Raw genomic sequence first — 20873 nt, 5'->3', positions numbered from 1 at the left:
GTATGAATGACATAAAAATATGACTCAGCATCTGAGCCAGTGGTAGGGGAACCAAAGCTGAAAACACCCATCTTCCAGTTTTCTGACCCATTATTTTCCCCATCACATGAGATTCCAGCTTCCTTGATATTTTGGTTAGTTGGAATGCCATGAAACCTTGCTAGAATATGGTTTTAGTTAATCCTAAAGCATTCTATCCTGAGAAAGTTTTTAGGATAAACTATTGATGAGCCTTAAGAAACCTCCCATTATACCTGGAGGTCTGAAACTTCATTTGAGGAGTGAAATTTCTACAAAGGTATGTTCCTAGTTGGCAGAAAGCTAATTCAATCATAATTCCCATGCATCATAATGAACTGTCCCATGGGACAATATCCCTGATTCCCCTGATGATAGATGTTTCTGTTGCCCTGAACTCCATGGACAAGTTCTGGGAGCCTCTGAAGATGCTCACAACAAGTCTGTCTTCTTAAAACTTCTAGAAATGCCCTGGGATATTTATTTCTCATGTCCTATTTGTGCAGAGAGTAAATTTTATTGCCATGAAAAAATAGTTGATGGAAACTTTGAGTTTAAATGTTATAGTTTACTTGAATCTTGGTATTACGTAGTAGAGGGAATTATATTCAGATATATGTTTTTAAATATTTAGCTTCAACTACTATTTACTGCACAAACACAGACAAGCTACATGGATCCTGATAGGTACCTTCCCCAACTCCACAATCTCCTGTAATGTTGATATTTAGTGGTTCCAAAGATAAGACCACAGAAATGAGCTCCTGTCTGCTTTTCCATGGCAGGTACCAAGTGTCCTTCAAACCCTAGAGAAAGCAACCCCATACAGTGTAATATGGAATTGCAACCTTATTCTGAAAGCCTTTTAAAGTAAACTTGATTGCTAGTCCTAGCCAACTCATGCTGAGATTTGGTACCTGCTGATCTGGCATTACAAGCGTAGAAATGGTAACAGGTATCTCTTCTGACATTTCTGTGTCTTAAGTCTCATTTTCATTCAAAAGTTCAATATGAGTAACTTATCTGGAGCCTTACATAATAATCTAGCAGGATTTCCGAAAATCCCCTGTTTTGTAAGGAGATAGATTTGATAGGCAGTGATAGGTGTGGCTATTCAAGCAAGGGTGATGCTACAGCATCAGAGCAATTAAAATCTCTTTGGAACCACTGAAACCAAGAGAGCTTTCTGTCGACATTTTAGCTATTTTTTTAATTGGGTGGAAAAGGAACATGTTACTTCAAAGATATTTAGTTATAGTGAAATCAGTTCAGCTATTTTAAAAAAGAATGTCTCTTTTTTTTTTCTCTCTGCCCTCGAGTATTCACAGAGTCTGCAAACACTGTCTGTTATTGCGCAGGTTTCCCAAATATAACTCGGATAATTATCCTCATATTTGGCTCATTAAACATTACATGATTTTGTGAATCGCTGAGATATGACAGCATCCCAGCAGCGGAATGGCTTCCTAAAACATGGGGAGAAAGTTTGACTGTGTTCTAGTAGTTTTATCTTCAAGTCTGTGGTTGTCAGTTGCGGACATGCTTTGACGTGTATTTAATCTACCTGAAGTCTGATGTATTCTGCAAAACAAAAACAAAACAAAACAAAAAAAAAAACAGCAAAAATAAATAAATAAAAACCACAAAAATCAAAACAGCAGCAGCAGCAAAAACAACAAAAATCCAAAACAAAATGTATTCTCATTTACAACAAGCCCAGACCGTCACCCTTGCCCAGTGTTCACATTTATCTTTGAGGCTGGTGGTGTATCCTGAAGTCACAGGGAAAGGAGGACATTCTTCAGAAAGTGGCTCCTGAGTCCTTGGATGCAGGAGTTATAATACGCCAGAGAACCACCTCATCAATCTCTCTTGGTTCCCCAACACAAGCACAAATTGGAAAGCCAAATGGCTCCCTACAGCAGTGGATTTTTCTTGCCAGTATAGTACTTGTTGTTTTAGCTGGGATTAATATGAGGCCAGGACTACATATTTTGTTCTTACACTGTTTATATTTTAATCTCTGAAGAATCATCCACCAGAATTTTAAATTTAGGAAAGAAAATAGTTTTTTCTTGCATGAAGAAAATTTTGTGTTAGCTAAGAAAATAGGATTTTAAAAAAGAGGCTTAATTAAACAATCTACAATGCCTTCCTGAGAGTATTCTGATCTCTCCACCCTTTCCACAACCCCCAAGTTAAAATGTAACATATGCTTGCTGAACTTGCTTCAATGGTGTTGTGTACTGATATGTTTCACCTTCTGTATCAGGTCATTTTCTCTGTTACATGTACTGAATTTTTTTCTCTGCCCCTCTCAAATGAATGCACATGAGGATATTTATTTGTAAGTTTCATTTGTCTGAGCCTGGTATGCTTTTACTTTTATTCCAATTTACACTAGATTTTACTCTATATTGGAGTATTACCTGGAAGAACAATTACTGAAAGGCAAAATTTAACTGGGGATGGAGAGATAGCTCAGTGGTTGATAGTATCTTCTGCTCTTCTAGAGAACCTGGGTTTGGTTCCTAACACCCATTTTGTGGTTCAGTTTTCTCTAGCTCCAATTTAAAATGGTAACCAGACTCACATGTGGTATGCGAATATGCACACAGAAGAAACACACATACAAATAAATTAAAAATAGAAACAGAAATAGAAAGCCACTTGTAAGTTTTATTCTAATATGCTGCACAGTCAAACTGTAAGCTGATTCCTATTCCTTTCACTACATTGCCCTCACCACATTCCAAACTGTTCCAGCAAGGGTTCCTCCTGATTTCTTCTCCCAAGTGCTGCAGAGCCACCCTTTGCTTGCTTTCGGGCTTTATGGCAGGTACACTGCTTGGTTATCTATCTTTGAATTCTTTCTGTATGATGGAAATTACCGTCCTACTCCAGAAGTTCTTTCCTAAAATGTGACTGCAGTCTCCTAAGTGAGCTTGACATTTATATTCTACCTTCTGGAAACCAGGATGTTCAAGAGGTTCACAGACAAGCCCTGCCTGCTGCCTTGCAGAGTGCCATTTACAAGTGTGCCCAGTGGTGGAAAGCACAGACTGAGAGGAAACTCTTCTGCATCTTCCTCTAAGGACTCTGTCCCCATTGCTGAGATAGCCACCTTCCTGACCTGGTCAGACTCCAGAAGTCACATTTTGAACATTAAAACTTTCAAATATAAAGTTCAGTCTATATGATCCAATCATTTCTTTACTAGGACTGTGCCAGCAGTCTAAGAATGTCTAAGCCTCAACTTATCCTCCTGTTTTTCATCCCAGAAATTGTGTTACAGGTGTGAAATGGTTAGATAGCATCCCAAAGTTGTTTTCCTGGCAATGGTCCTCTATCTCTGTGGCTGCTGTGTAGCCTGGACATCTATAGGCACAGGGAACTAGAAAAGAGAATGATCATAAACAGAGACACAAGACTCTGGATTCACTTCCAGAGTGAACCATTATTATCTTTCCCACTTCTGGTTACGTATTGTTGAGAAGACTACTAGTGTTGCAAGAAGAGCTTGATCAAAGAGTGTTTTTTACTCCCTCAACTGAATCTCTCCTCAAGCACTTTTGTGGAAACAGCATCTTTACCCTCTTATTTGTGATTCCTTCTTTTCCCCTGGAGTACATTGCTTCTAGGCTTTGTCTAGCTCCTGCAGTTCTCTGCAGTCATGGCCATGTCTGTTCAGGGTTTAGCTTGAGAAAGAAATTGCTGCTGACCTGGATCCTAACACTATTGTACACAGTTGTATTATTGCACACTATAAACTTTGAGTGTTGTCTAAATAGTGGCTCTTAGTGTCTACTGCCGTGCTACAGTCTCTATATGTAAGGACTAAATAACTCATTTCTAATTTGCGATTCTGATGTTAAACCCTACTCATCCTCTGAGGTCAACCAGGAGGTCTTCCTTTTGGTAACTTGTTGTCAATTATTTCAAAATAAAAACAAACTAAGCTTAAATATTTATGTAGAACCTATATTTGCAAAGTATCCAGTCTCATTTTTAGGTAATGATACCTGAAAGGCATCTTAGCCTTGTGATTTTTGCAGTTGTTGTTTCTCTAATTTAATTTTTGAAATGACCACAAAACCTTCATCTGAGAGAAGAAGAGCACTGAATCACAATAAAAACAGATCTGGTAGAAAAACTAGTGTAGTCACATAAATACCCATTATTTCCCCTCCCTTCTTGCTTACTTAACAAGTCTATTCTTAACCTAACAAGGAAATCTGGAGACTCTTGGACCTAACCACACATTTATTCTGAAAGTCACCTCTAGATGTTAGTGAACCTTTCATTCCTCCTGGGGCACATTGACCCATTTGATTGATGGTTTAATATCTTCTCTCAAAGTAACAACTCGTGCTGGCTGTTTCTTTTAATTTCAAAAACTGTTCAGTAGTAGCACAGGTCATTACTGATCTACTGACCCAGACCCTGAATGACAACAAAATTAAGTGCCTGCTATGAGTTAGAGATAACCTGCAGGCTATCAACCTATTGGTGATAAATGACACACTGTAGTGGCCCAGCAATATGTACATGATTGTCTGATTCATATTCATTTGTACGAGGAGGAAGGGTACTGAGATAGCTAAATAAGTAAATCACATAATGCAATTAAACCTACTCTATTAGAGTGCTTTGTTACCTTCATTCTTCTTGCTGACACTTTGTATATCAGCTCGGGATCCAGTACAATTAAACTGATTAGCCGATACAAAGCTGCTGGAGTATGTAGGAGGTTTTTATTCTTCTTGTTGTTATTGTTCTTACATCTTTTTATTTGGATGCCCTGTAAGTCAAATGTCATGTTCTCAGGGTACAAGTTATGTATGATATACGTTAAGCTCTTTACTGGACACATGACAGCAGATGAAAGAAGACTTAATTGTTCTAAGCGCATCCACGGCCCCAGAATTGGGCATTGACTTATCAGCTTAGATATTACTTCTTAAGCAACAAGTAACTTTTTCCACATGCTGGCATGCTCCTTGGTGGACTGGGGTTTAAGCAGTTTCTTTCTCATAAACAAAACAATAAGAACTCTACCTGTATTTCATCCTTCACCATTCACCTATCTCTTCATTTGTCTTTAATGATCAAAATGCTAATGACAATTCCTAGTAGAGATGAATGCCCAACATGTAGTATACAATATCAGAGTTCTAGCTACAGTGTAAAATGTGTACAGTGGTCTACAGCAGAAATGATGCCCTTTATCTGAAAGAACTTAGAGGCCAAGGCAGGTTCGAAATCATGCCCAAGGGTCAATCCTGAGATTTGCTAGAGAAAAGCCAATTCCACCATTTTGAGGCAAATTTAAATCAAGTTTTGTTCAAGATTAAATATTGAATATTGATGAAGAGATGAACTTTGGTATGGATCATTCCCTGGAATTTTCCAGCTGGAGTGGGTCTGAGTCACGTATTGCAGAGGTTTGTAAGGATAGACTTCTTACTTTCCCATGAGGCTTTGTTATTTTCCAAGAACTACAATTCCCAACATTCCAGGAAATTACCTGATCCCTGACCAGGTGGGGCTTCCAGGTTAATTTTGGGCATTATACACAATCACTCAGGTAGTAAGAGCCTTAATTTGATAATAACTCTTAGCTCCAAAGCCCACATTCCCCATGTAACCCAACTGCATCTTGATAAAAGATGCCAGAAAATAAACAGTATTCTTTTCTTACATTACGAGCTGGCGTACTTCTGTTGTACAAGTTCTCTGTTACCATCATATAACTGTCAAAGCAGGACATAGCTTTTACTGAGGGACACTAGTGCCATGCAGTATTGTTAGTTTTTACTGAAGGAAGATCCCAGAGGACTCAAATGTGTCTGCGTTTTCAGAAAAATAACCAAGGATTTAAAGGATTTCTTATGAGCCTCAGGCCTCCATTGTCAAAGACACATCTTAGGTGACTTCTAAGAAGTGACTTTGCTGTGCCGAATAGGACATCTCATTAAGAAACGCTAGACAGACACAGACACGACTCCTTTAAAACAAAAGCATAGATGTCCATTAAAAAGTTGATTTCTTCTTAAAAAAAGATTTATAGTGCTCCTTGTACAGAACATTCTTTTTGCTTAGAGCTAGCAATCTGTTCAAAATTCAGTTACAGAGTACCTGAACTCTTGATTGTGATAATGTGATAACATAGATTTCCTTTTTAACTTTTAAATACAGTAACAAATGGATTCATGGCCAAGAGAAAATATAGAAGGTGTTCCCACTGTCAAGTGCCAAGTCAGGTTTTCACTTGTTTTTAGGTAATATGGATACAATATATTTAACAATATAAAATAGAACACTTACTAATCAGAATCTGCCAACATCCAAAATGAAATAAATAATAATAACTGGGGCTTTCCTCTTTAATGTAGCATGTAGTCAAGATGTTCATTAATTGATTGTTAGTGCTTTTACATATGAATTAATATACATTTCAAAAAGATCATGGTTAAAGCTAGTGAGAATGGAAATTGGAATTGAATGAAAATAAAAACTTGGATTGTTATTAGGTTGTGGTCTATGAGACTTTACACTCTTCTTGGAAATAAAGTGAACAGTGTGTACTTTGTTCTTACTACCTTATTCTGTAGCAATGATGGTCCCGAGGTTTCCTCATGTTTTCATTTATTTGCATATTTATAATTATTAACATTTATTCAGTAAACATGTGTTGAGTCTCAGAGTTGTTTGCCCAGTAAAGATATAAATAATGAAAGTGATCCTCACATGCTTTTCTTTCATGGAACCTATTGTCAAGACTGGAGGAAGATGGAGTGATGTGTATGAATAAATAAAGGATGGTATGAAGTGTAGGAGAGGAGATTGTAAGACTGATGTAGCCAGTACAGAATTTCTGAAGTTCAGATAAAGCTTCACATAAGAATGCATCAGCTAAGTTGAACATATATATGTGAGTGAGAATTAGGCCAACATAGGCAAATTAATATTCTGGGAAGAAGAAAAAAATACACATACACACACACACACACACACACCACACACACACACATATACATACATATATATACATATATACATATGTATATATATACACATATACATATATATACATATTTTATATTTGTATATATATATATATATATATATATATATATAGAGAGAGAGAGAGAGAGAGAGAGAGGAGATATTAAATATGCTTAAATCCCTGGAAGAATCAAGACAGTTTCTATAATTTTCATTTAGTGTAGATTGACTCAGCATGAACTTGAGACTCTCTGGGCATATTGCAAGAGATATTGGTAAAAAGCCAATACTGAAAGGCTTAGTTAGTTGTGTCACAAAAATAAGAATGGTAACTAAAATGCATTTAAAGGAAGAAAAGTGTGTTTGAATTACACCTTTGCCCAGTTCGTGTTGCTGTGCAGTTTATGAGAGGATCAACAGAAAGGCGACAGAACAGATGACAGGAGACAATTACTACAAATAGTGTGGTTGAAGGCAGTGATGGCGGTGATCAGGGTGAATGGAGAAGAAACATGAATGATGCGAGGTCTGAACGATGCTTGGGAGAAAGAATGGGTAGAGTTAGTGAGGAATAAAGAGAGGAGCAAAATGAGCAAGGATAACCATTTTCTGGAAGTACCTACATAAATACTGAAAACTACTCTTGTGTAATTCAGTGACTTATAGTGGGTCATCATTTTTAATACAAACAATATAATCAAATATTAACTACTATACTTTAAGTTGTACTTGATCTTACTAGAATGTTTTAGATTATTACTTTTCCGAGCAAAACTTTTCAATTTCTGTTATAATTCTATCTTGCACCATGTCATCATGAGATTGGTATCTTAAAATGAAGAAATTTGTATGTGAGATATTTGCAGACATTGTTTCAATGGCTTTGCACGGTAGACGTCTTCAACAAGAACCTCAACCCTAGGGCTTAGACATCTTCTATAATAAAACAGGTGTCCCAGGTGTTACCTAAGGACACTTGCTACTTTATTTTGTCTGTGCCAATGTGCCACACAACACGTTCTATTGAAGCATGCTGTAGCATCATGTATTTGAGTTTCAAACTCTGAGACTCAGTAGTCATAATCTGAGTCACCTGACCTCTGATAGAAGCAGATTTATTTTAATAAGAATTTAGTATTTGTTCCTTATTAGCTTTCTCTCTCTTTGTTTCTTTTTGTCATTATAAGATTGAAAGTCCCTGCTTTATTAGTGCATTACACATAAAACGCATAGCTCTCCTTGAAATGTGATTTTCCAAGAACAGTGTGTGTGTGTGTGTGTGTGTGTGTGTGTGTGTATATATATATATATATATATATATATATATATATATATATATATAGTTTAGTTTTCTGTCATTCAATGTTACATTAAAACAACAATTGTCTGTAAATATGAATGGCCTCTCCATTAAAAACTAGCAGTTATAAATGCAACACAGTAACACTTTAAAAGCAAAAGCTTTCCCATGTCCCATGAGATTTTCAGATGAAGTTGAATCCTAGTCAGCTGCCCACAGAGATGGGGATACGTTATTGGTTGCTGGAGAGAATAGTAACCAGTCAATATATTCTCTCAGCTTTTTCCGTTTATTTATCTAAAGGGATGATTCTTACAAACCATTTGATCTGACTCTTTTTTTTTATTAATTTCATTAAGGCAGATTTATTTACTTCATCCTCAATTCATGAAATATACAAACGCTCGAATACTGTTAGCATTCTTCTTCTGCTATTCCTCTTATACTACCCGTCTCTATGAGGTCATTGCAGAAAGTTAATACATCTTGATTAGCATCCTCAGAACCTAACCCATTGTTTGATCTTGGTAGGCATGCTAATAGATATCTGGTATAATAATAAATGAATAAATTAAGGGATATTTTGCCAATTATGGAATTGTCAATATACCTTTATAACCTTTATTAAAAGTTGAATATCTTTATTTTAGGAACTAACAAATGACCCTTTACATTTTCTTTGAACATAAGATGCCCTCTGCACAGAAGACCTGTTCAATGTGACAGTATGTTGGGCTCACAGTGTATGAGATTAGGTGCAAGTGAACGCAGAAGCCACACAGTTATTTTCTTTCCCATCATTTCCATTTTCATTAGTGCTTGGGAAGAGGGCAGACTAGTGTGTGAAATAAAAACTAAAAGTTAAGAACAACAATCTGTGTCTGGAGAGATATCTCAATAGAAAGAGCACTTGCTGCACTTCAGAATATTCAGAACTCTCTGTAATTCCGGTTCCAAGGGACCTATTGCCCTCTTCTGACATTCCCAAGCATCAGACACATGCATGGTGGACTTACAGTGTGTATGCATCCAAAACACTCATACACATGAAATAACAATAACTTGATATTTTAGAAAACTGAATCTTGAATTGGGGTCTAGAAGAAGTCATGAGTATACTTCATCATTGTATGATTAGCCATATGGAAACAAGTTACATTTACATAAACAAAAGAGAAAACCCAGCCCTGATGTCTTTGGATTATGTAACCTGGTTTCCTTAGTGTGGCTCTCTGGTCTGGTTTGCATACTGCCAAACTCCAATAGGCTTGCAGACCATGAGCAGAACTTGAAGTTTATTTTAAGGTATTTACTTCATGAGAATGTTTCAGAAAAATGAGTTCTTGGCCTTATTTTAAAAATTTATTTTTTGTTTGTCTAGGGAAGCTAATAATTTTGGGATCTGACCAATAAGAAACCCATTGTGCTTTGAAAGTGTTTGCAGCCTCATGAGAGCCTGACGTGTTGCAATATTGTGCATTTATTGAGTGATTTTCAGTGTGTTCTCAGAATTCTTGACTTAAAGTAATTTCACTAATGTATTTATACATATAAGTAGCCAAGGGTAGAAAATGTATAAGCCATAATCAAATGTGGACTCTGAGATGAAAATACGGAATGCTGTTTATGATGAAAACTGAAATACTATTTGTAAAATTTAAACATAACCATCAGCATGCATTTCAGAATTGAAGACAAAGGGATTATGATTTTAATTCTCTTTCTTTTTGTATTAATGTTTATGATGGAAGTGGTGCAAATGGGGCTGGAGAGATGATTTAGCTGTTGAGTGCACTGGCTGTTCTTTTAGAGGATCTGAGTTTGGTTCCCTGAAACTACATGGTGACTCACAAGCATCTGTAAAGGGATAGTATGCCTTTATTTTGGTCTCCTGAGCACCAAAGACGCACGAGATACATAAACATATGTGGTGATAAAGCACCTGTATTCATAAAAGAAACATTATATATTTCTAAAAGAGGTAGAAGAAACATATTTATGTCACATGTAATCATTTATGATATTTCTTACATATATGATCTTATTTTTGCCACCAAAGAACATGGTTTAGTCATCCATTTTGAGGATGAGAAAATACAGCCAGATGACTTTGAAAAGTCAGAGTTTCCCAGACATAATCAGCTGATTTCATCCTAAAGTGCATTTGATGGTATGGTTGCTAGTTGAACTTTGAACCTTATGCCAATATGGTGTAACAACAAGCATCCTGTGGGGATAGAAGAGAAAAAATGTGAAATATATTTAAATGTAATACCCTTTCCAGGAAAAATAATCACAACAGTTTAGAATTTCTCTAACTTTCACAGAGCTGTTTGACTTATAATTTATGAATAGTGGTTCAAGGGTTTCATTGGTCCTAGTTTATGTCATCTGTGACCTGATGTGGGTCCAATTCTGTTACTTCATTTTATATTTTATGATAGATTGTCATGTAGCTCAGGCTGGCCACAAACTTATTATTTTGCTAAGGATGAGTTTAAACTTCTGATCTTCCAGACTCTTCCTCTGCCGGTCTGGGGTTATAGATGTGTGTTAACATACTGAGTCTACAGAATACCAGGAACCAACAACCGGGTTTTATGCTTCATGTATTCTAGGCAAGCATTACTAAGTAACAATATCTCAAGTATTATGAAAAATACAACACATGAATGGCTCAAATAGCAGTTTTGCTAGGTTACAACTAAGAGAATGACAATGGCTTCCTTCCATCCTTTTCTGATGTTCACTGACTTAAAAAAAATATTCCTTATGTCTTCACTGGGACTTGACTCAAGTGTTCCTGCATATAAGGAATAATTGTTTCCAAATGATACATTTCAAACCCGTTCCTTATATTATTCTTATACTACACTCTGGTGTGTGTGTGTGTGTGTGTGTGTGTGTGTGTGTGTGTGTGTAAATGTGTGTGATGGTAGGGATGGAGCTCAGGACCTTGCCTGTGATGGGCTTATGCTCAACCATTTCACTGCACCCCATAACCCTGACTTAATTATCTCTAGGGTTGGTGAGAATGGCTCATAAATTAATTATATTCTGGTGATTACTTGCTGTTATTTTGAATTATTTTATTTTTTTATGATCTTCTCTCAACTGTACTCACTGACTTTCACCCCCAGATCAACTGATAGGGTTAGGGTTAGGTGTCATAGTTGATGGCAGTGGTGAGGGACGTGCAGAGAATGTATGTTTGTTTATCCTGTTAGCCAGATCATAAGAATTGTATACAGTCCCCCTAAGGCTGGCCCACAATAAATGACAAGAGGAGACCTAACTGAAATGGGATAGTGGTTGGAGCTTGATTCCTACATTCAAATTCTGAGTCCACAGTTATCGGGCTGAATCATCTCAGAGAACACATTCATGCCAAGCATTCCAGCAAATGCAAATTGGAGAAATCCCATTTCACCTGGGAGATCTGTCATGAAGACTGAATGATTTAATCCCTGAAGAGGTCCACACCATCACCTATAAGTACACAGTAAATGGCAGGTCTCATTTTTGCTTTCTATTCACATAATTTCCAAGTTTCTTAGCTTATCAGAAACAGAAAAAAAAAAACATTATTTAGTAGCTTTTAAAAATTTAATTTAATTTAATTTTTTATTGGTTATTTTATTTACATTTCAAATGTTATTCTCCTTCTTGGTTTCTCCTCCACAAACCCCCATCTCACTCCCCCCCACTGCTTCTATGCTTCTATGAGGGTGCTCCCCCATGCATCCACTTAATCCTGCCTTGCTAGCCTAGCATTCCCCTACATTGGGGCATGGAGCCTTCAGAGGACCAAGTCCCTCTCCTTCCAACGATGCCAGAGAAGGCCATCCTTTGCTACATTGCAGCTGGAGCTATTTAAAGCACTACCTTCTGTTTCTGGGTGGGTTTTGAAGGAGCTGTTGTAAGGCCCCCAAGAATGGAGGACCTCACCCAAGCCTCGGGAATTTGCAGCCACCCATTAACTGTAAGACACCAAACTTGATGTAATCAGCAAGAGGCATATTTTAATCAGTATACTGAGGTCAAGACCCATGGACCCACAGGGGGGCAGTGGGGTCCGACCCCAGGGCTTTGGAGACAGAGAGAATTTAAAGCCCAAAACCACAAATCAGGGGGGAACCACAACCCAGGGGGAGTAAGGGAGGACTATTGGAGAGCACCTGTGGAAAGTCCTAGCCCGTTAGGCAGTTTGTGACAGTGTCTAAGGAACAGCCATGGGGAACATTTTGTATAGGCTATTTTCTAAGAGCCTGTATGTAATCAGCCATCTATCTTGTGGTCAGCTCTGTTCCTGGTATCCAGGGTGCACAGGCACGCTAACTTGAACTCTCAGCTCAAACCCTATACAATCTATGTTATGGTCAGTTTTTAGTTCCTGGTACCCATAGCGCTTGGTCACACTGTCCTGAACTCCCAGCTCTGAACTCTTATTTTATTTATTTTGTCTTGTGGATAGCTACTTTCCTAGGACCCAGAGTGCAGAACAAGCTGATCTGCACTCTTGACTCCATCTGTGGAAGGTTTAAACATTTATACCTCTTTCACTGTCAGCCATGTCTATTTAGACCTCTGTATTCCGTCTTTGATTTTCCTTGGGGCCTTTTCCACAGGAAGAAACGGGGCAAGGGCTGGTAAGAGCCAAAGCTTTCTTCAGGAAAATAAATGTTTCCAAGAAGTTTCTGTTTATGCTTCTTTAGTTAGGCTAGTGTCTTTACCATGCAAGTATTCAAGAGTGTCAACAGAGAAGCATGACCTCCCCCATTTATCATAATCAGGATGTTGGGCAAAGCAGATTTGTCACATGAGATCTTAAAAGTCTCTCTCTGTCTCTCTCTCTCTCTCTCTGTCTCTCTCTCTCTGTGTCTCTCTCTCTGTCTCTCTCTCCTTCCCTTCCTCCCTCCTCCCTCCATCTCTCTCTCTCTCTCTCCTTCCCTTCCTCCCTCCTCCCTCTCTCTCTCTCTCTCTCTCTCTCTCTCTCACACACACACACACACACACACACAAATGCAGTGATAGAAGACATGCCAAGATTGCTAGTCGATTTGCTTTGAAGCACAAATACATTGATTCAATTTCCATAGAACTACTTCCTAGAGGAAATGACCTATCCCACTCTCCCACAGAACAAAATCAATAAACTTCTAAGGCCCTAAAATAATTCTCGTTTCCTTTCTTGCTCCTCATCATTTCTTTCCTTCCTTATTTTGTGTGTGCTCATGTGTAAGTGTGTATACATGAGTGTGAAAGCATGTAGATAGATAGATAGATAGATAGATAGATAGATAGACAGACAGACAGACAGACAGATATACACAAATGAGTGCATTGTTTTTGTGCATACATATAGAGGCCATTAGTCAACCATGTATTATTCCTAAGCAGGCATCTACCTTGTTTTTTGAGACAAGGTTTCGCAAAAGACTCTGGAGCTCATTGACCAGCTAGCCAGAGAGCTGCCTTTTGCTGCATGCCAAGCAAATTACAATGTGTGACGCTTTTAGGTGAGTTCTGTGCACTAAACTCAGATCCTGATGCTTGCATAGCAAGTATTTTATCAACTGAGCTATCTTTTCTGCCCCTTCCTTTCCTTTTTTCCCCTGAAAGAATCCCAGGATAATTCCTGTATAATTCTGTTCCAAGTTTCCAGTAGGCCCGATCAGGATGGTTATCAGTGGAGGTAATGAGAAAGATACCCTGCTTGTCTTCTGGGTTTGAGAAGGCAGAGAAGCAGCCAGGACACTAAGACATCTGCTGGAAGAATTAACATGGCAGGTTCTTCTTGTCCCAGAAATAGAATCTGCTCGAATGAAGTAATGAAGAAATGGAGAGGAATGGAATCATTCAAAGCCAGGAGAGGTCAAACAACACTCCCATCTCCTCTTTATACGAAGCAAGGGGAAGAGGGAAGTAGCTCATGCACCACTGTTGTTTCATTTATTTGTTGCTTCATTTATTTGTTGAAGAATGCAGATAAATGTTAAAATATACTAATCTACACTTGCTATCTCTCATCATCTGCTACTCTTATAAATCAATTATTTTGTTTTGTGTACTTAAGGATTGTAGCTTTGTGTTTTCTTTTTTCTATGTAGGGCATGAATTGAACATTGCTTCAATAATAACTGAGATTAAATATCACATTCCACCTTGCTTTTCTCTCTCCTCTAAACATTAAGAAGTACTGATTCTTAAAGCAGGTCTGTGCATAGGCAGAACATTTACCCTCAGGCTTCTGTGTGTACTCCCCTGTTCCCTGTCCCTAATACAGGCTCAACTGGTTTCTTTATCTAAAGAGCATCTATTAAAATGGAAGGAGGGAAAGCTAGTATTTTTTTAGATCTCTCTGTTTTGTGTGTTGGATATTTAAAACTTGATTTATTGTACAATCCCCTGCCTTTGTTTTTGACATTTTACAAATGTGTTCTCAATATTTGCTTAGAGTTTGTAACACATTCAGCTACGCCCCTTGTAGTTCCTTCAAAGAGTCATACATTGTTAACAGGCAAAAAATGCATCAGTAAGAATGTATCTCTGGGCCTGCTCATTCATGTTCCTATCTTAGTGGAGGACAGCTATATATTCTTATCAATTACCCTTTCATGAGCAATGAATTACTTTGAACACAGCTCAAGACCCTTGTGGGAGTGTGAGCATTTGATGTCCATAAAAGTCTTTTAATATCCTTGTCATTTCCTCTAATGTATGGATTTACAAAAGCCTGCGGGGACTTGGTATTTATTGAAAATTGAAATTGGCATGAGTAGTAGGTAATAAAGTAAATTAATATACGATCTATTTTATGAAGACCATTGTAAATATAATTTAATACATCACACACATACATGCACACGCACACACACACACACACACAGAGAGAGAGAGAGAGAGAGAGAGAGAGAGAGAGAGAGAGAGAGAGAGAGAGATTTTATTCTGGAATGGCTCTCCCCTACCTGTGGTATTTCTGATAGATATAATCAGTGATTTTATTGCAATTTCATGAAGTAAAATGTTTATGCCATTTTTGAGTACTTTTTTTTTTGATTTTTTTTAAAATCTCTAATCACTTACATAGAATTAGTTTCTCCCTTTTCAAATGCATTGCAAAGCTTATAGTATCTTAAACTCTTCGTTTAAGGCTGCCCTCATATACACCTTAGGTTGAGATATTTAGCAGCAAACAGTCATGTTTAGGAGAATCAAGCTGTTGTTATTTTTAATTTATTTCAGTTGCAAACCTTGCTTATGTGTTCTTATGGTGATAAGTCATTTTCATTGCACACAGTAGTCATTTTCATAGCTCACAGTAGTCTGCTTGCATCCTTACATACAAAAGTCTTGAAGTACAGCCTCTCTGTAGCTTTTCAATGTGTGTGTGTGTGTGTGTGTGTGTGTGTGTGTGTGTGTGTGGTAGGGGGAGATTTGTAAAGATATTTAAAACATGGCATTAGCTATGCTTAGTTCCCACAATGCTTACTGGTTTTCATTTTGACTTAAATATGAATAATGATATGGAGCTTTGTTCAAGATGACATGGGAAGACCAGGCTAGACTGTAAGGGGCTCATCCATCACTACGTGCTCTCCTAGGGGTTGGATCTTAGGAGAACGAATACTCTTCCTAGTCCTCAGGTCAGTTTTAAAGATCCCTTTGGCCTCCAGCATATTCCAGGGAAGACTTGCCTTTGGTATTGAGCCTGTTACCTTCTTTGTTCTTCTGCTGGACTGCTCTTTGAAAATTGGTCCTCTCTTCCTACCGTCTCCTGCTTGGTAGTACTTCATCTTGTGTTGCTTGCCTGGGACTCAAGTCTATACAAAATGTATCAATGAATCTCTGTAGTCCAGAGACTACTGTGGCTTTTTCTTTTCCTAGAACTTCAGGAGTTCTAAAATTCATAAAGAGCCATACCTACTTGATCGCTGAATAGATACATTGTAACTACACATGGGGTTATTTTGATGATTTGTCTCGCCTGCCAGCTTTGGTGGTATAATTACGTAGTCCCATGATGGAGAAGTAACTTCAAAGAGAGAATGAAATTCCTCCCATTGTTTTAAAAGAAGTAAGTTAGCGAGTTACCAAAAAGTAGTCTACAAATCATCAGTTTCATGGGTAAAGAAGCAGGTATTGGAACTTTGAAAAATTAATAGCCTCCATCTGCATTCACACCTACAAGGAAACTATGTATATTCTCTATCCTTTTTCCACCTCCACAGTCATTCACATATGCTGGAAAACTCTATGTATTCTCGACCTTTTCCCCAAGGTTTGAGGCAGCTTGGAGTCCTCATTGAATATGAGGTAACCACTGCTCAGACTAAATTAGAGACTTGGCCGCACAGTTACTTATGTCAGTTCCTTCCCAAGATGCTCAAATCCTAACTGAACTTGGGCATTCTCTCATTCGTATTCTCAGTTGTACAACAATGTGAAGGCACATCCCTCTGGAGGTTCTGTCTTTGCTAGGCCAGCCTTTAGAAGTTAACCCCTTAGGCAGATCTAGGGACTGTACGTATTGATAGTGTTTCAACTGTGAATATTGGGAGGCGGTGCAGATGTGGAATCCTCATTGTGATTTGCTGTGTGAGCCTTTGCTGAAGGCTGGGTGCTGATATCCTCTTCAATTTTCCAGGAGCTGACAATGGTGAAGTTCTTCCTGACTCCATCCCATCTGCCCCTGGAACGCTGCCTCATTTCATAGAGGAGCCTGAAGATGCATACATCATCAAGAGCAATCCTATTGCCCTCAGGTGCAAAGCAAGGCCAGCCATGCAGATCTTCTTCAAATGCAATGGGGAGTGGGTCCATCAGAATGAGCATGTCTCTGAGGAAAGCCTGGATGAGAGTTCAGGTAAGAGGTGAAGCAAGCTGAAGATACTAAGGCATCTCCCCAGACTCTCCCCCCTTGCTACTTAAGTCAGGGGGTGAACATAAGCACTTACTTCCCCCTTTGTGGATGCAGTTAACATTACCTCATTGTAGACATGTAAGACAAATGATCTCTTCCTTCAATGACCCGACAGCTTCCTTTGTTGTTTATTCTAGTGTAGTTTGGAGCCATTTTTCATGCTCTGTATAACTTCAAACACTCCACGTTGTATAAAGTGAATATTCCCATTGGAAATTAAACCAGACAGTTGCTGTTTTCGTTTTACGAATTCTAAATAATTTTGAGACAAATATTAAATCTTTCATCAAAACCATTTTAAGCGGCATAATTTCAATCACTTTAATCTTTTCCTCCTGGATGTTACTCTTATGTCTTTATTCACCACAGCTGGTGGTTTCTGGGCTTCTCTCTGAAGTTGTGTTGATTGTTTAATAGTGATACAACCAGAACTAGAACACCATATACCAAAAAGTTTTCAATATGGGTAGACTTTAGCATCTGCTGTATTAGTGTGACTAACTTTTCTCATAAATTATAAGAATACGTTTACACTCAGCTAAGGTTTACTGAGTGCGAAAGCTATGAAGGCCTTAACTAAGCAGGTATTATTTTGCTATTTACAATTATTTACTGTGGTAGATTAAATTATTGACATCTACCAACATCTAGATAAGTAATTGGAGGCTCAAAGAGATGTTAAACATACATGAGAAGCTTATACTAAGTCTCAGTATGATGGGTTTTTTTATAAAAACTTTAAAATATTTTTTAAAGTTCAGATTTACTTACTTTATTTTAATATTTGGCTTTCAAGTATGTATGTCTACCATATGCATGCCTGTTTCCCTACTAGGTCAGAAGAGGACATGAGGTCCTCAGAAACTAGAGTTAAGCATGATTGGAAACTACCACATGAGTTCTGAGAACCAAACAAGGGTCCTCTGTAAGAGTAACAAGTGATCTCAACCTCAGAACCATCTCTCCGGGACACTCTCAAAGATCGCTTTTGCCTGCTTTCTGGATTCTTTTTGTCCTGCTTACTTGCTTCTCCAGCCCCAGTATGAGGGCTTTTGCATTGTCTTCATTCACCCTGTTTTGTCATGTTTGGTTGTTGTCTCTTAGATGTCTGCTCTTTTCTAAATGGAAATGGAGAGGAAGTAGATCTGAGGAAGAGAGGTAGTGGGGAGAGGGAGCTGCAAGGATCTGAGGGAGGGGAAGTTCTGGTTGGGATGTAATGTATGAGAGAAAACTTTATTTTTAATAATAAAAAAATAAATGATGAATAAGAAATTAAGCATACTTTTTAATAAGTAAAAGTTTTATATTTCATTGTGTAACAAAAATCATATATGCTTTTGAACTTTAGCTCCTCTCATGGGATTCAGTTTTAACTGACCCTTGATTATTCTTTTTTATGGGTGGTGATTTGGTCAGTTAACTAGATATTAGATTTTAAATAAGTCAGGAGGCCTCAGTATAATTAGAAAGTTTCCAAGGAGCTCATTGTGTTAAATATAATAATGGTAGTAAGTACATTTTAGACCTTTCAGAATATTTAATGATAGGAAAGTGATAGCTCAGATGGATGTTCTATAAACATATGGCAAGAACAAGACAAATATTCTAACAAATACCATATAAATGAAGTTTGAATGTTTTCAGAGAGGTATGTGGTATTGTGCATTCATAGAAAATGCCACTTCCCAGTGGGGATTTTATAAAAGAGACATTAATGATCCAAATAGGCATTATTGGCAGATATACTCCATAAATGTTTGGACCATCTTGATGGTGTAAGTGTCACTATCATTAGCCAATGGACAAAGCCTAATGTGTACCCAGTGGGAAGTATAGTTTATTTGAAATACAATGTTGCTCTAGGACAGTGTTCTTCAGCCTGTGAGTGGCAAACCCTTTAATATGAGTCATATATCAGATATCCTGCACATCAAATATTTACAATGCAATATATGACAGTAGCAAAATTGTAGGTTCTGAAATAGCAAAGAATAATTTTACCATTGTGGCCACCACAACAAGAGGCACTGTATTAAAAAGTCACAGCATTAGGAAGGTTGAGGACCACTGGTCTTGAAGAATGGCAACATAGGGAGAAAGCAGTCAGTTATGTGGAAGGCAGTGACACAGGACACTGGAAAGTTGGTGGTGATGGTGTTGAGATTGGAAGTACAGTGACTAGAGTATGTTTCCAGAAAAAAAAATCTACAAAAAAGGTAGAGAATGACAATGAGAAACAAAAATGAGGAAATTTGGTGTCTTGGATAACTCAGGTAAAGAAAGAGAAGTCAGATAGTTGAGTAGAAACTAGATAGCCATTATAAGAAGCACTTTAGTAGCTATGAATTCAGAACCATTTAATAACAAAGGACTTCGAAGATGAATGGATGAATAAATGGATAGAGATGGATTAATATCAATTAACTTTTTACCAGGAAGGCAGTACAATTAATCCAAATTATTTTGTCAGGGAGAAGAATCCAGAGGTGGTTGTTGTGACACGCACAATCTGAAGTTCTTATGTGTTCCACTAAAAAGATACAGGTCAGAGAGTTGACAAAGGTCAGGGACACATGAATGCATCTGGAGATTTTTCAGTGAAGAATGAAGGCATAGAGATTGAGAAGTCAAGGCAAAAGTCTAGTGTGAACAGGAGAAACCTCTGATAGATTGTCATCAGAAGTCAGAGAGAGGGAGAGCACTATCTGACTTAGAAGTGCCTATAATATGCTGAGTTCCAAAGTAATAGAGGAAGGAATTTGCTCAAAATGATCTTCAGTAATATTCTGTCAATGCCTAGAGAGAAGAGATATACATATACATATACACATATATACACATATATACCTATATATGTATATACACATATATACATATATGTACATATATGTATATATGTGTATATACATATATAGGTATATATGTATATATATACATATATATACATATATGTATATACATATATATGCATAAATATGTATATATGTATATCTATATTTAGGGGAGAGAGAGTCAGAGACATGGAGAGAGACACACAGACAGAGACAAAGAGACAGAGACACACAAAGACACATAGAGAGACAGAGAGACAGACAAAGACAGACAGAGACAGAGAGAAGCATGGAAGGAGCGAGGTGAGGAAGAAAGGAGACTTATTCAGTTAATTTACTTCACTTGGGATAAAGGGATTACAAATGGCTTGTAGATGATTACTGGAAGTGTTGCACATTTCTATTTTGGGGGGATTTGATGAGAGGAGGAGAACACTGCTTGCCTTGTATACTTCTCAAGACCATAGTGTGCTTGGTAGACTCCTGGGATATCATTGAGGAAAAGGAAGGCATCTGTGAGATCATCTAACAGCCTTAGGTTTAAATGTCTGGGTCCAAAGGGTATAAGTAGTTAGTGACATAGCTACTTCTAGACGTAAGTACTATGGTCACTTTAGGTATATTCTTCAACACTCTGAGCCATTTTCCCTACATCTTTACATAATCTTCTTCAACTCAAAATAACAACACATTCTCTTTGAATTCGATACGTGGATCATCATTTTCCATCATGAATCTGCTTAGGTTTTCTACCGCAAGCATAAAACTCCATATATATACTCCACCAGGATTT

At 37.6% G+C, this 20873-nt stretch overlaps 1 protein-coding gene across 8 annotated transcripts in view; it reads left to right on the top strand.

Moving 5' to 3' along the window:
• Unc5d (unc-5 netrin receptor D) overlaps nt 1–20873 on the top strand; it is a 506034-nt gene that overhangs the window by 262011 nt on the left and 223150 nt on the right. For all 8 annotated transcript variants that reach the window (XM_076913983.1, XM_076913981.1, XM_076913982.1 and 5 more), the window contains exon 2: nt 16974–17192. In XM_076913983.1, the coding sequence (XP_076770098.1) occupies nt 16974–17192 (219 nt within the window). The remainder of the gene's footprint in view (nt 1–16973; nt 17193–20873) is intronic.

The sequence above is a fragment of the Arvicanthis niloticus genome, chromosome 16 (assembly GCF_011762505.2).
Source record: "Arvicanthis niloticus isolate mArvNil1 chromosome 16, mArvNil1.pat.X, whole genome shotgun sequence".
NCBI lineage: Eukaryota > Metazoa > Chordata > Mammalia > Rodentia > Muridae > Arvicanthis > Arvicanthis niloticus.
Note: the sequence above shows the minus strand (reverse complement) of the source record. Positions and strands in the feature narration are given on the sequence as shown.